General features: G+C 49.4%; 1 protein-coding gene across 1 annotated transcript in view; it reads right to left on the minus strand.

Moving 5' to 3' along the window:
* The window catches only part of SLC9A1 (solute carrier family 9 member A1), a 65,569-nt gene extending 53,139 nt beyond the window's left edge, over window positions 1–12,430 (minus strand). Inside the window, exon 1 of the mRNA XM_006134233.4 lies at window positions 11,327–12,430. Coding sequence (XP_006134295.2) covers window positions 11,327–11,678 — 352 coding nt within the window. The 5' untranslated portion in view covers window positions 11,679–12,430. The remainder of the gene's footprint in view (window positions 1–11,326) is intronic.
* Between the last annotated feature and the right edge of the window lie 2,948 nt (window positions 12,431–15,378).

Here is a 15,378-nt window from a genome sequence, read left to right on the forward strand (position 1 = left end):
CTCAAGTGCTTCTGATGATCATAGTTTGGCAGTAGGGCAAAAATCTCACACCGATTCAATGTTTTTAAAGATGGGAGAGATAATTACGACCATCTTGATTGGCCTGCTGCCTAACAGGGGCCAGAGAAACCCACCCAATAATCTCCGCCTCAAACCGGTCACTTCTGCTGAGTGATAGCAAATCTAAAACTATTCTTGGTTTAAAGACTGCACGTGATGGAGAGGCAGCCGGGTGTCCCAAGGTAAATTGGTCCAACTATCTTCCTTGTTATCCCAGGAACCACAACCCCACGCCAAGTACGGCCTTATAGGTTAACCTAACCCCACCTTGAATTCCATCCAGAAACTTGCTGGGAGGGAGAGGTAGATCCAAGGGCAGTTTTGTGATGTGCCCTCAAACTGTTCAGTACGAGACTTCCAGCCGGGACATTCCACACTAGCTTCAGTTTTGGAGTGGTCAATTTAGTGGACGAGGACTTCCAGGGGAGTGCTCTCCAGGTAGGAGCGGGTACTGCTTGAGCCAGGGACGGATTAAGGCATGGGCTAGCTGGGCAGCTGCCCGTGGCGTCAACCTATGGGGGGCGCCTGATGGCAGCTGTAAGGGGCACACAGCGCCCCTTATAGCTGCCATCAGGCGCCGCGTGACCGGCTCCTGGATCACAGGCTACAGCAGCTTCAAATGGTCACCCTGAGTTAACCACCGCAGAGCCAGCCAGCAGCACCCTTCCCCCCGTGGCCGCGGGGCCCTGCACGGCCAGGCTCGGCCTGTCCCGGGCAGCGCGCCAGCATCAGTGGCCGGGTCGGGCACGACACATGTACCATCCCCTACGCGCCGACGCAGGGGCAAAGCCACACATGCTCCCTCCCCCAACCCGGGGGCACAATTAAACTGTCTACCCAGGGTGCCAGAATGGCTCGGTCCAGCGCTGGCCTGAGCTTACACACGTGCTCATGCTCTTCCCACACTATAAATAAACCAGATTTCATGTCAGGAATCTTTCCCCGCTCAGGCCCTAACCACACGAGTACTTTCCACAGTCCCCTGGACGAAACCGTTTGCATCGTTCTTCTGTTTAGACTGGTGCAGCAGACAGACAGACAGACAAGCAAGGGAGGGAAGGCCACAGCCAAGCCCCCTTTCAGCCCTCAGCCATGCTGGCAAACGGTGTGAAAAGACAGGAAAGAAATCGCTGCGTGCATTAGGATCACTCATGGATAAGGAAGCGAGAAAGACCAACATGTCTGCTTCTGAAAAGAATGTTTATTATAATTAAGAATAATTTGCATTTCTATAGCATCAGCCAGACAAGAGTCTCAGAATCATTTACTCATGTTCATGAATCGAGATTCAGTACCAAGGCAGGGAAGGCATTATCCTGACTGGGGAAACAGGCCCTGGACGGGGGGCGGGGGGGGGGGGGGGGAAATCAGCCAAGGCAGCACAGAACCCAGCGCTCCTTACTCCCACAGTGTGTGCTTTACCCACGAAACCAGGAGGACATCCCCTCAGTCTCCCATAAGCTGCTGAGGATGCACCAGGAATCTCAAAGGGAACATGGTTTGGGGTGTTTTAACCAAAGCAGCCGCATAGCGAACTGGAGTCCAGATCCCTCCCACATGTACCTGACTTGGTTTTAATGGGTCAGCTTCCCAGCTGGTGCTGTAAATTGGCCTTGATCTACTAGATTCAATAGGCCCCAAGTTCCCCCGCCACAGAGCTCCACCTAGACGAACAATGGACAAGAGCTCTGTAGTTGAGACACCTTTCACTCTGGCAACTTGCCTTAGTGCTACTCTAACTTCCCACTACATGAGGCCTTCCATGTGCTAGCTGCTTTCCATACACATCAGAAGATATTTCCCCAAAGAACTTGTAATCAAACAGAACAAAACAGGAGGATGAAGGAGAGGGATAAACATACAGATATCCTGGTTTCAAATTGCTTCTCTCAAGCCATGGCTAGTTGACCAGTCCCTGATAGAGGTCACGTCAAAAATTGGATTGTTGTCCTTTGGTCAGATTTCTGGTCTCCTTTCCGGATGCTCTCAGTCAGACTTCAGCTGACACAACAAGGGACTGATCTGGACTTCAGTTCTTTTCTTGCTCACTATTCCTCTGACACTCTGCCAGCTCTGCTTCCAATCTGTTAGAAGCTTCTTGTGGCATTCAGAATAGGGATGTAATTGTATAATCAATTAACTGATAAGCAAAAGCTTATAGTTAATGCTATAGACTACATGTATTTCCCCCCCATCCCTTGCCAGTAAATTTTTTAGCAGGCTGGTCAGCAGCCCAGCTCAGTCCCGGCTCGTGCTGGGTCCTGGACCTACCCCGTCTGCGGATCTGCATTTAAAGTGTATTAAGACCCAGGCGGGCAGGCAGCCTGGCTCAGTTCCAGTTTGTGCCGGGTCTGGGAGCTCATACCCCTCCCCTGGACAGGGGCTGCCCGGGGTCAATAGAAGAGTCGACGAAGAATTCATGAGATTAATCGACTATTCAAATAACCAATATTTAACCTCCCTAATTCAGAGCAGCTCCCCATTTTTTCCTAGGAAGAGAAGTTACTCTAGGACGCAGAAGGATACTTAAAGAAATCTGCGCTACGATTTTGTCACTAGATGCATGTAGCAGGGTTTAGCACACTCCTGGTTAAACAATAGTCCAAGCCTTGCTAACACAAAGCAAAGCTAAGCGGTGAGCAAGAGGCAGGCCCCTGCTCACAGAACTTGGGTCGGACAAGGCTGATCGTGTAAAACACTAATTGGTAACGGGCCCAGGGTATAGAACAGTAATTGGTATTGGTCATAAGCAGGGCTCGACAAACGGCGGCGAAAGCTGCTTGCCAGCCCCGCACTGCCCATGCGCACGCCGCCGGTAAACGGGACGCCGGCTGAAATCTACTCACCGTGGGTGAGTAGATTCAATAGTTTGTCAAGCCCTGGTCATAAGTTGAAAGCACGTTCCAAAAGGGTGGTAACCCCTCGTTAAAAAGGACCTTGGGTCGGAAGAGTTGACTGAAACTTTCACTGTACTTTGACAATAAACCCAGCCAGTCACCTTTGATCTTTAGCGGATTTTGTGGTCTTTGGGGTCTCTCTCAGAGTCTGACTTGGCAGCTACGTGCACAAACCAACACAACACACAGAGAAGCACATGCATGCAGCTGAACAGTTCTCACTGAAGGAGCAGGAGATCCGTGAGGTCACCACACCAGTAAATTCTGATTCTTCAAAGCATTTCTTAGATTTTTGGTTTCAAAGTCCAGCAACAGCGAAAGCTCTCCCCCACCCCTGCCGCCTGCACGGCATAAGCTCTGACATGCCTTAGAATGCATCCTGGGTCTCCTCCCACCTGTGAGTCAGTGCTTTCTAGCATGCCTGACCTCATACCCAGATACATTCTCAATCTTGTGCACTATGCAGCTTCTCTCATTTCCCGTCATTCAGTCAAACTTCCCACACACTGGTGGTACATACTACATAGCATAATGAGGAGCCTGGTATGTATCTCAGTGAATTTGACTCACACCTTAGATACTTAAAAATCCAGCAACGCAATAAATACCAGTGCACACATCTTGTGAGTTCTTCTTTCTATAATGGGTGGGCTTTTCAAAAGTGCTGAAATCCCATTTCCAGAAGTGGCTTAGGCACGTAGGAACCAAAGAGTAAAATTTTCAAGATCACCTATGTGATTTAGGAGTCTTAGAAGCACTGGCAGTTAGTGAAATGTAAGTACTTTTGAAAAGCCCATACATTACAAATGAAGCAATCAACCAACAAGACATGTATATAATAAAAGTATCCTGTGATCTTTTACCCTACCCCCCACAACTCCACTTGCAGGTTCAATCTTTGCAATCCCTTTTTTAGCACAAATTGCAAGTCCTCAGAGGCACTAACGTCCTAATTCTTTATCATAGATGCTCATGTGGCACTTTAAATCAGAACAATAAACCAAGAGTCCTGAATATTTGGCTACAGGAATCAGATGTCATTGCAGGAAGACGCCTGCTGGAGTTAGGGACATCTGAGACAGTAACATGGGGTTATTGAAATACAAGATCTAAGTGGGCCCCAAAAGCCTAGCCTAACAGACACCAGTCCACTCTGGCACATGGACCACTCTCCATAATGCAGGGACTGGATGTCTAAGTGGAACAGGAGGAAAGTCTGCACACATTTGTTTTCAAAATAGACGCCCAGCTCAGATCACTTTACAGCTAATTTAACTTTGCTAATGATTACATGGACATTTTTTAAGCACTAGTTGATGTCGGCTGCTCGAGAGAAAAGTTGATGTAGCAGTGGTTGTAGACCAGACATTCAGAATAACCAAGTGCTGCCAAGTAAAAGCAGCAATGACTCAGTAATTATAGCAGGCTCCAACCAAACAGGGCTGCATCAGCTGGTGATTTAACGTCTCAGATGCTAGACGGAGAAAGGCAGGGTGGAAGAGCATACCCACCAATAGGTACTGCCACTCAGAGACTCGCAGCATGGCGGAGACAGCTAATCACCACCATGCAGACAAGTACAACTCAATTGTCCCATCACTGAGCTAAGCAAGTCTTAGGAGAGGAGTGACAGGCCGTACCTCCTGCTGCCAAACAGACTTGTAAAGGGAACATGGAGCAAGCTGCTCCCAAGAGCAAAGCCAAAATTATTTAAGCTCACATTCAAAGCATCCTTCAGTGAAATACAAAAGGCTTAGAAAGAAGGATTTGGCCAAACCTGGTCAATACCCAACATGGGCAAAATATTGTTCCTGCCCTTCTACAGAACAAATCCGGCAGGTGAGGGTGTCTCCAAGTGCTTGAGTAATGAAGTGAAAACTACAACATGCCTGAAAAGTATTTTTACTGCACAGGTAGGGAAAGTGAGGTGACTTACCTAAGGCCAAACAGCAAGTGTGATAAAGGAGAATGACTGGCAGTTCCTGAGCTATTGTGCTATATTCTGGCACTGTAAAGAGACATGATAGGCACTATTCCTGGAATTTGTTATTAAACCTTTATGTGCATTCCTTGCTCATTCTTGCCATGCGTATGGAAATGGAAGATATTTCGTTGTGTCTGAATTATATGCCTGTGTCCTAGAGAGCCCCTGGCACCGAAGGTCAGCTCCCTCTAGCTAACCTTGATTGCTCAAGTCACCGATGAGAGCACTTGAATCAACTGATCTTGCTCTAAAGCAGCGTTTCTCCACACGGGCCGAGGGCTGCTCCAGTTTGTTTACCTACTGCTCCCTCGCAGCTTCCTTTGGCTGCAGTTCCCCATTTGCAGTCAAGGGACACCACAGGAAGCAGCATGACCCAGGCCACAGCTTCCCACTGCGCCTCTTGGCTGCAAATGGTGAACGGGAGCCATGGAGCTCTGTGGCTGCGGAGCCAATCAGTAAAACCGGAGCAGCTCGTTAGCCGCTCTCTCAAACCGGGCCCACAGCCCACTTAGGGTACATCTACACAGCAGCATTATTTCAGAATAACTGATGTTATTCCAAAACAACAGAGTCCCCATCTACGCTAGGGATGTAAGCGGATAGTCAACTAGTCCGTCGACTAGTTGCTTGCCCCTCCTTGCTGCCTCTATCAGAGGCAGCGAAGGGGGGAGCAGGAGCCAGTGCTGGGGGGAGCTGGCTTAAAAGCCGGTTCCTTCCCCCCTCCCAAGACCATCTCTACGGGGACCAGGTGTGAGCTGGGAATCAGCTGTACTTCTGCCTTTTAAATGTATTAAGAGCCTGCCAGAAAAGGCAGAGCCACATTGGCATTAACTCCCGGAGTTGGGACCTAGCCCCGCTGCAGTTCCCCTACTTATTGACTAGTCGATTAAATTTAACCTCCTTAGTCTACACTACAAGCCTTTATTCCGAAATAATGTCAAGCTGGAGGACATCTTACTGAGACTCCTGTAACCATCATTTCATGAGGAGTAAGGGAATTTGAAGGAGGCGTGTTCTTCCTTTGACTTCCTGCTGTGTAGACAGCGCCAAAAGCCGAACGAAGCTAAATTCAGCTTAAGCCATGCAATTGACGTAGCTGAAGTTGCGTTACTTATTCCAACTTTAGCCCTGCTGTGTCAACATACTCTCAGTGAACTTTCTTTAGAGCAGCGTTTCTCAAACACGGTAAGCAGGTATAGACTAAAGACAGACCTAGGAGAAACCTTAAAGAATCAAAATGAAAACAGTGGGGGAGAAAGTGAATCAACAGCGCATGAATTCACTTTTGTCTCTAGTGAGGCCATGTCAGAAATGGTCTTAAAATTTCTTCTCAACTTGCCCTACCAGAGCACATACTCTATGCCAAAGTCAGGGGAAATATTTGATGCCTGCTTCATGCAGATGGAGGATTCTTTGCACTGAAGAATCACTGGTTAGAAGTAGGGATGTTAAAATGCATTTATTTAGATAAATGTGTAACCACTGACATTTTAAAAGCTGGCTTCCAGCGAGCACCGCCTCCCACCTGGCTTCCCACCTGCTGCCTTCGGGGGGAGGGGAGAGGAGAAGGGGGAGGGGGAGAGGGCATGTAACTGTGCACCTTAACCAATAAGCCCAGGCTTATCAGTTAACCATGTATGTGGGTACCCATTCACATCCCTAATTAGAAGTTATGTTATCACTATCTCTTCCTGAGTGGGTGGTGATCATGAGCCTATCTACACACAGAACTTACCAAACAGCAAATAATGTTGCCATAATTTGGTTTCCATTAGTTTACTTGGGGCCAGATGCCATATAACTATGCCAGCAAATGAAGATCAGGGTGCAATGTTTCCATACTCTATTATGGTTATACAGAAGTATGGCTCCATCTGGACAGGTGAAGCAAAATTGTTACATTTCCCACAAGCAAGAGGGGGCCTAGCAGGAGATTCAGGTTACACCCCTATAACCCAATATACAGCATTTCACTGACAGGGGATATGATAGAGGTTTTCAAGTATCTAAAAGGGTGTTACAAGGTGGAGAGAGAAAAATTGTTCTCCTTGGCCACTGATGAAGCAATGGGCTTAAATTGCAGCAAGGGAAGTTTAGGTAGGAAGTTTTTCCTAATGTCCAAATTATCAGGGTGGTTGAACACTGAAATAAATTGCCTAGGGAGGTTGTGGAATCTTCATCACTAGATATTTAAAAGCACCTTGGATAGACATCTCTCAGGAATGAGCTAGATTTTTTTTTAAAATAAAGTTGAGAAACACTAAAGTACCCTCACAGTTTTCAGACACACAAAATTATTTTCTACCATTGCAATACGTTTGCTTAAACAACTTTATCATAGCCGGGCGGGCCATGAAAGTTTTGGATGTAAAAAGTACACAAATAATAAAGCGCTATAACACAAAAATTCAATTTTTCAGTTGTGTTGACGTACCCCCCAGACTTCTCTCAAGTACCCCTAAGGGTACTCGCACCACTGGTTGAGAAACACGGATCTAGAGAGTGGTTGGGCCTGCCAGGAGGGCAAGGGACTGGACTCAACCTCTCAGCATCCCTTCCAATTCTTGTATTCTATGATTTTATGAAAATTCCCTTTTAATAAACTAGAAGATTTACCCAGCATTGCTCAGGTCCTTAACTCAATTCACTTTTGTTTTTCTTCATTTATATCATTGCTCTGGGGGGGGGGGGAGGGAGGCTGGGAATAGGGGGCTCAGTATCCAGGTTTCCCTGGGAAGAGGGGACTATCCTAACCCTCTCTCTCCACAGCAGCATGGGGCCATGTGAAAAGTGACTCTCCATGACCATTGCAGCTCCAGCAGCGAGAGAGGAGCAAGCTCCCTGGCTAGGGCAGGTCCAGGTTTCCCTGCCCCTTGCCGGAGTGAGAAATACAGGAAATTGTGCATTTTCTCCTCACTCAGTGACAACAGGAAACAGCCAGCAATGTTCCCATACGAATTGGGGAACAGCTTCCCCCCTAAATGGCACCTGGGAGGGAGGGAGGCCGGCCATGCCCCCCAGCCAGCCTCTTTCATCTGCCAGGTGATTCTGTCTCTTTTCTGTATGGTTTTAGGAGACGCAATCCCATTCTGGGAATGTCCCATGTTCCTGGTACAATCAAACCCTGACCTTGCCTTAAGTTATGATACGAGGAAGCTGGATACGGAATTTAGTGGTCCTTGCTCTTGTTTAGGGAGGAGTTCTCGAACAAACAGTTGGACAAACTCTCTCAAATATACTGTAGATAAGTCAGCCTCAGTCCTAACTTCAGGTGCTAGGACTTGGCGAGCCAGCAATAATTCCCATCTACGTGGCTGGTGGAGATCCTGGCCACCAGTGCGGTTGTGTTACACTAGCGCTCACTTCCACACTAGAGCTCACTTCCAGAGCTGGTTACATTCTCACAGGCCGTCAGGTAACTGAAGTTTGCCAGATAGCGGCTCCTTGAAGCACGTCACCAGAAGAGTGCTCCAAGGTCAGCCACTATGCACGTGCCTGAGATTCCAAGGAATCAGGTGCCTCAAGATTGGGCCGTTAGCCCAAGCACGTAGGACACTGCGTCGCTTGCAATGTTGTTTTGGGACAGATTAAACCACCACACAAAGATATCACAAGGAAAACGATGCTGGGTGAGGCTTACTGGTAACCAGTTCACCGGCGCCTGTCCTGAGCAGCCCCTGCCCACGGTACTCCAGCCTAACTGCACCATGGGCGGGGGCTGCTCCAGTGCCCCCCCCCCCGACCCATGGCATGACAAAGTGGGCCAGCTAACCAGATAAATATATAGTTTAGCCAGTTAACATTTTACAGGGGATTTTACGTCTATAGCAGAAGCTGCTTTGTGCTGCAGCCTCTGCCTAGACACTGTAGATCACTCTGATAAATGAAGATGCTCACAAAAGAAGGCAATCAGCAAACCTACTGGAAATTAGAAATGCGCTAACCCCATTTCCCACCTTCAGCACGTTGCATTTCCTTACAGGGAATTTCTGCCGCATGTCATGGCGCTTTTCACACCAGTTTCTCCAGGCGCACTTTGTGACTGGCATGCCATTTGTGACTCTGGATTAAAGTCAGGTTCTGTGAGGCTAAAGGCCAGAACCACCACCAGCACCCCCTTCTACCAGCAGCTGCATAGAGGTTTCTGATTTCTCCACCCAACAGAGTTAAGGAAGATGATAAATGCAGCCCAAAAACTGGACTCCATTACTCTAGTTACTTAATATATGGACTAAGGGCCAGCTGAGGGGGGACTGGGCTATGAAGTGAAAAGCAACAGTGTTGCTCATTAGTCTGGCACCTTCTTCTAAGGATATTTAAGGTCACCTGAAAAGACTTTCCCAGAAAATGTCGGAGTGAGAGGGAAAGACAAAACCCAGGAGTTCCAATTCTCAACACCAGCTCTTACCACTAGATCTTACACAGACACACACAAGGAAGCCTTCTGGGCCTAAATGTTAACACTTATATTCCTAGTTTCAAATAAGAGATTGAGAGGCCTACAGAAGAGTCTTAAAGAACGTTCATATCTACACACACACTCCCATCTAGACCCAAGTTTTCTGGGGGAAAGACATTTCTATAATCTCAGGCCATGATCAGCAGTTTACATTGAATTACCAGTCTAGGGATGTAACAGTGTAGTCGATTAACCAATAAGCAAAAGCTTGGTTAATGCTATAGACCACACACATTTCCCTTCCCCACACCTTGCCAGTAATTAGCCTGGTTCGGTCCTGGCTTTCGACTGGTCTGGGACCTATGCCTGTTGCGGCTCTGCATTTAATGTACGTTAGGAGCCAGGTGGCCAGGCAACTCAGCTCTGTTCTGGCTTGCGCCAAGTCCGGAAGCTCAGACCCCTCCACCCCGACAGGGGTTACTACCACCCTGCGCTGCTGTCTCTGTATCAGAGGCAGTCGTGCGGGGCGACAGGCAGCCAGTCCATGAAGGGAGCGGGTTTTTAAACTGGCTCCCCTCACAGACCAGCTCCCACCTGGCACCCTGCGCTGATGTCTCTGATACAAAGGCAGCAGCATGGAGTTGAAGGAGATTCCTCGGCTGCTGGCCCCACCCCGAGGGACTACAGAATAGTCAAGTAACGGATAAGAATTCATGAGGTTACGCGACTATTCAATTAACCGATATTTAACATTCCTACACCAGTCAAGGCCTTGCGGTCGGTTACACCAGAACCTTTAGAACATTAGACAACAGTCAGAGCCAATCATGAGGTTTCCCAGGGCAAGCACCACTCTCTCTGTCAGCACTCAGAGGCTAACTAGGAGCCTGGCATAAGAGTCAGCGCATTACAGAGTTCCCGAGAACCTGTAGCAGTGTTAAGTGTAAAATAATTAATGGTGAAAATCAGGAAGGGAATAAAGGAAATGCAGATCTCTTCCCCCTCTCTCACATAACCATCCCAAAACAGGAACAGGCAAATGCTTCATCTGCGCTTTAGGCATTACCACATAATACAGTATAAGCAAGCATCACCAGCTGCCCAGTGGCCAGTTTGGCCCCTGCGTGACACCAAAGCCAGTTTTGACATGGGATAGGGCCCTGCGTGCTCACATCACATTCTCGGAGAATTCAACAGGTATCAACCCTGCTAAAGAAGTCCTAAGAAATCTGCTGTCAGAAACTCAGTACACCAGAGCCGTTCAGGGTAGTTAGTCATCTCTCCAGGGGATCTAGATACTCAGGCACCCAAACATTCCGAGTACTGAACACCTCACAATCCTTAATATATTTATCCTACAACATGGTTGAGAAAGAGGAATGTGGTTCAGATGGGAAACTGAGGCACAGAGCTACTAAGTGGGGCTTGCTTAAGCTCTCAGGTAGGTCAAGAAATTGAATAGAAATTTCCCTGGTCACAGGGCAGAGCCCTAACCCTTGGGCTATCCTTCCTCTTTAGGGAGGATCAGCAATAATAGGGAACAAATGATTGTTAAAAGAGTCATATGAATTTCTTTATAACAGAACAGTCAACAGAAGCCACTTTGATAGCATATTTCATCCAAGGATCTCTGAGAGCTTTACCAACAAATCTTATAAGTGCGAAGTGTGTTTACATTTTACAGACCAGAAAGGTTGAGTAACTTCCCCAAGATCACAGAGTGTCCCTAGCCTGTTTGGCAGAAGCAGGCAATGGGCAACAGGAGATGCACCGCTTGATGAGTACCAGTTCTGTTTATCCTCTCTGGGCCACCTGGCATTGACCATTGCTGGAAGGCACTATGGTGGTCAAGATGGACCTACAATCTGTCCACTCTTATGGGATACTCATCAGGAAGAGAGCCCAGACCTCCCAACTCCTAAACCTGCAAGTTTGGGCACTGCCCCATGCCCCCACCCGGCATGCAGAAAAGTGGTGCCAACGTACCCAGTTTCATGAGGCATGCCAGCAGTATCCAAAGGGAGATCTCAAAGGGGATCCGCACATGGGTGTAGTCAATGCCCAGGACCGGGAAGGCTTTCCGCGGCTTGGAGTGCCCAGGGCTGGAGTGGTTGGTCAGCGGGCGAATCTCTTGGGAGACGTCCGGAGGAGCTGCGGTGACATCCCCGGGCTCAATTGCACTGAGGACTGCGGGGTCGCGGTAGGGCGGCTCGGAGGTCAGCATGTGCTGCAAGCCATGGCTGTGAAGCAAGGGCAGCAGACCCAGGAGAGCTGCCACAATGAACAGGAAGGGCAAAGCGCGGAGGGAAGGGACACGGCGGCCGCGCCTCGCCTGCATCTTTCCCGGGCCCCGCTAGCTCAGAGGCAGCCTGTTCCACAGCGCGTCATGGGCAGCGCAAAGGCGCCGCTGCAGAGGGGACGGGAAGGGAGGAGGGGACCGGGCCACACGCATGCAGCGCTCGCTTCCCCCCCAGGCGAGGATTTTAAAAAAGAGCCCATAAGACCAGAACCGAGCCGGCGGGCAGGAAAGCGAGAACCCTGCGGAACCACGGGCACGGCACCCTCCCCGCCAGGCTCAGGAAAGCGGCGAGAGGGCGCAGCAGCAGCCGCCCCGGCGCGGGCAGGGCGGGGGCCCCAAGGTGCAGCAGCAGCCCCCGGCCAATCGAGGGAAGGTGCAGAAGCAAAGGACTGGCGGGGGGAGGAGACAGCTGGAGCCGCCCCGCTGCAGACACGCAGGGTGCAGCCCGGAAAAGCCGGTTCCCCTTGGCTGGGGAAGGGCTCGCCCAGGTTCCTCCCTCCGGCAGGGGAGGGCTGGCGGCCCGCCCCGGGGCTCCCCGCTGCTGCGGGCAGGGGGGCTCGTCCCGCTCCGCGGAGGGTGCCAGGGAGCGCCGCCGCGCAGCTCTGCTCTTCCAGCCGCGCTCACTGAGCCCCCTGCCCGGCCGGCTCCCAGCCTTATAGCCGCCGAGCCAAGGGCGCGGGGAGAGGCAGGCAGCGGCCGAGGCTCCACCGCAGCCACAGCAGCACCCACCGGCCGGGAGCAGCACTGCACAGGGTCCCGCAGCCGGGCCCGCGGCTGGCCCGGCCCTAACCCGACCCACGTGGCGCGCAGGTTTCTTGGGGCCCCTCCCGCATCCAGTGCGCGCGCGCTCCCCGGGCCGCTTTTGCCGGCCCGGCCCCGCTCGCAAGGGACGGGCCGGGAGGCGCAGCGTTCGGTGCGGGAGAGCGCCCCCCTCTGTGCGGAACGCGGCCACCTCTCTGAGGAGTAGGTGGTAGCAGCCCCTGAGCAGCAGTGCGAGAGGGGAGGAGTTTGTAGCAAAGGGCCGTGGGACAAAATCCAACTCTTAGGAAAACTGCTGTAGGGTCATTAATGGAGCCGGAGGAGGGAGGGGAGCCGCGGTTAGGAGCGCTCCGCTAGAGAGACAGACAGATAACATAAAACAGACAGGAGCTTAGACCAGGTCTCATTCAAACAACTTGTTTGCGCAGCGCAAGCTCCCTGGAAGTCAAGTTCCAGCATGTACATAAAATAAACTCGGCCAGGCAATTCATGCAGCAAAGCACACCCAGGAACCCTGGACGTTGTGAAAGCAAAGCCAACCCAGGGAATATAGACTCTGTTTTAATTTAGTTTTTATGCATGTGTACCGGTAGAAGAGAGATTTACTACCAAAAATGCAGCCAATACAGACATGGCCAAACTTTAAGACCTACACAGCTTCTTGGGACCAGATTTTTAAAAAGATGTATTTAGGCGCTTAAAGACTCAGGTGCTTTTGTAAATCCTACAAGGATTTACAAAAGCACCTGACTCCCATTGGAGTTAGATGCTTAGGTCCTTTTGTAAACTCCCACTTGGTGCTTATCTGTATATTTAGGCACCTAAATACATTTACAAATCTGGTTCTTGGTTGTAAATTCCCGTCAAAGAGTACCAGAAATATTGCCCTGTAAAATAAAACCATGGGAGTAACATGAGTCAGCTGATGTGAACTTTATTCCTGGCTCTGCCATTGAGCTTACTCCACTCTTTTGTATTGTTTTAGTGGCAAAATACACACATTTATTTGCTAAATGTAAAATGGGGAGAATATGTCCATCCTTCACGAGGGGGTGGTAGGATAAACATTATAATTTTTAAAAACAATGACTAGTCCTGTGGCAACTTAGGGTATGTCTACACTACCCCCCTAGTTTGAACTAGGGGGGTAATGTATGCATACCGAACTTGCTAATGAAGCCCGGGATTTGAATTTCCCGGGCTTCATTAGCATAAAGCCGGCGCCGCCATTTTTAAAAGCCGGCTAGTGCGAACCCCGTGCCGCGCGGCTACACGCGGCACGGACTAGATAGTTCGGATTAGGCTTCCTAATCCGAACTATCTGTACGCCTCGTTCCACTATCTAGTCCGTGCCGCGTGTAGCCGCGCGGCACGGGGTTCGCACTAGCCGGCTTTTAAAAATGGCGGCGCTGGCTTTATGCTAATGAAGCCCGGGAAATTCAAATCCCGGGCTTCATTAGCAAGTTCGGTATGCATACATTACCCCCCTAGTTCGAACTAGGGGGGTAGTGTAGACATACCCTTAGAGACTAACAAAAATATATAGGATCATGAGCTTTTGTGGGTAAAACCCACTTCATCAGATGACTTGGAGTGGAAATAACAGAATACAAGATAATAACAGCAAAAGTAGTTACCTGTCAATTGTAGGGCCTGTGTTAATGAAGCTAATTAAGTAGACTAAATGTGGCCCATTCATAGCTTTAGATGTGAAAATGCAAATATCAAAGGCAGGGGAAACTGGCTTTATAGTGCATTAACCAATTAAGATCTTTATTCAAGCCAGGTTGACAATGTCAGATTTGTAAATGAATTCCAGTTCAGCAGACTCTCTCTGCAAATGGGTGGTACAATTCCTTTGTAGAAGAACGGCTACTTGTAAATCCATGATTGAATGTCCAGGCTTATAATGTTCCCCTACATTCCTGATGTCTTATTTGTGTCCATTTATCCTTTGTCGCAGAGACTGTCTGGTTTGGCCAATATACATGGCAGACGGGCATGGCTGGTCCTTGATGACATACATCATATTTATGGATGTGCAGTTGTATGAGCCGTGATATGGTTAGGTGTTGTGATGATGTTCCTTGTATAGATATGTGGACAGAGTTGGCAGTGGGGTTTGTTGCGGGGTAGGCTCCTGGGTGAATGTATCTGAGGTGTGGTGTGTGACTGCTCGTAAGTATTTGCTTCAGGTAGCAGGAGATTGTCTGTAGGAGAGGATTACCTTGTCTCCCAAGATCTGAGAGAGCAAGGGATTATTTTCCCAAGATAGGTTGTAGATTGTCAGAAGGATGTGACAGGCTAGTCAACTATCCAATAAGCAAAAGCTTATTGAATAGTTGAGTAGACTAGTCACTTCCCCACCTTGCTGCCTCTATCAGATAGAGGCAGCAAAGGAGGAAGAAAGGGTTTCTTCAAAGGGGCAGCCGTGTGCAGCTGAGCCCAGGCTCAGCTGTGTGGCATTGCCCCTTTGAAATGCCAAGGCGGCGTTTCAAGGTGGCACTGTGGAGCTGGGGACTCCCCAGCTGATCCCAGGTTCCACTGAAATCCCAGGTTCCACTGAAATGCCCAGGTTCCACTGAAATGCCACGGAGCTGAACTCGGGCTTCGTACCGCATTTCAAATCGGCAGCACAGCATGGAGCCCAGGGTGAGCAAGCTCCATGCTGTGCAGCTTTGAAATGCACAAGAACCCCGCTGGGGACTCTTGTGCATTTCAAAGCTGGCACGTCATGTGCAGCCCAGAGTCAGTAGGGGCTCTTGTACATTTCCAAGGAGGAATGCAGAAGTGCCTATTGACTAATCAAATAGTCAATGGAAATTCCATCAACTACTCGACTAGTCAGTAAGTGCAATTTAACATCCTTAGATTGCCATTCGTGCACTGGAGGGGTTTAAACTGGGGGCTGTAGGTGATGACCAGAGATGTTCTGTTAATTTCCTTATTGGGTCTGAAGTAGGTGACTTCCAGGTACTTG

Source organism: Pelodiscus sinensis, chromosome 25, assembly GCF_049634645.1.
Source record: "Pelodiscus sinensis isolate JC-2024 chromosome 25, ASM4963464v1, whole genome shotgun sequence".
Classification (NCBI taxonomy): domain Eukaryota; kingdom Metazoa; phylum Chordata; order Testudines; family Trionychidae; genus Pelodiscus; species Pelodiscus sinensis.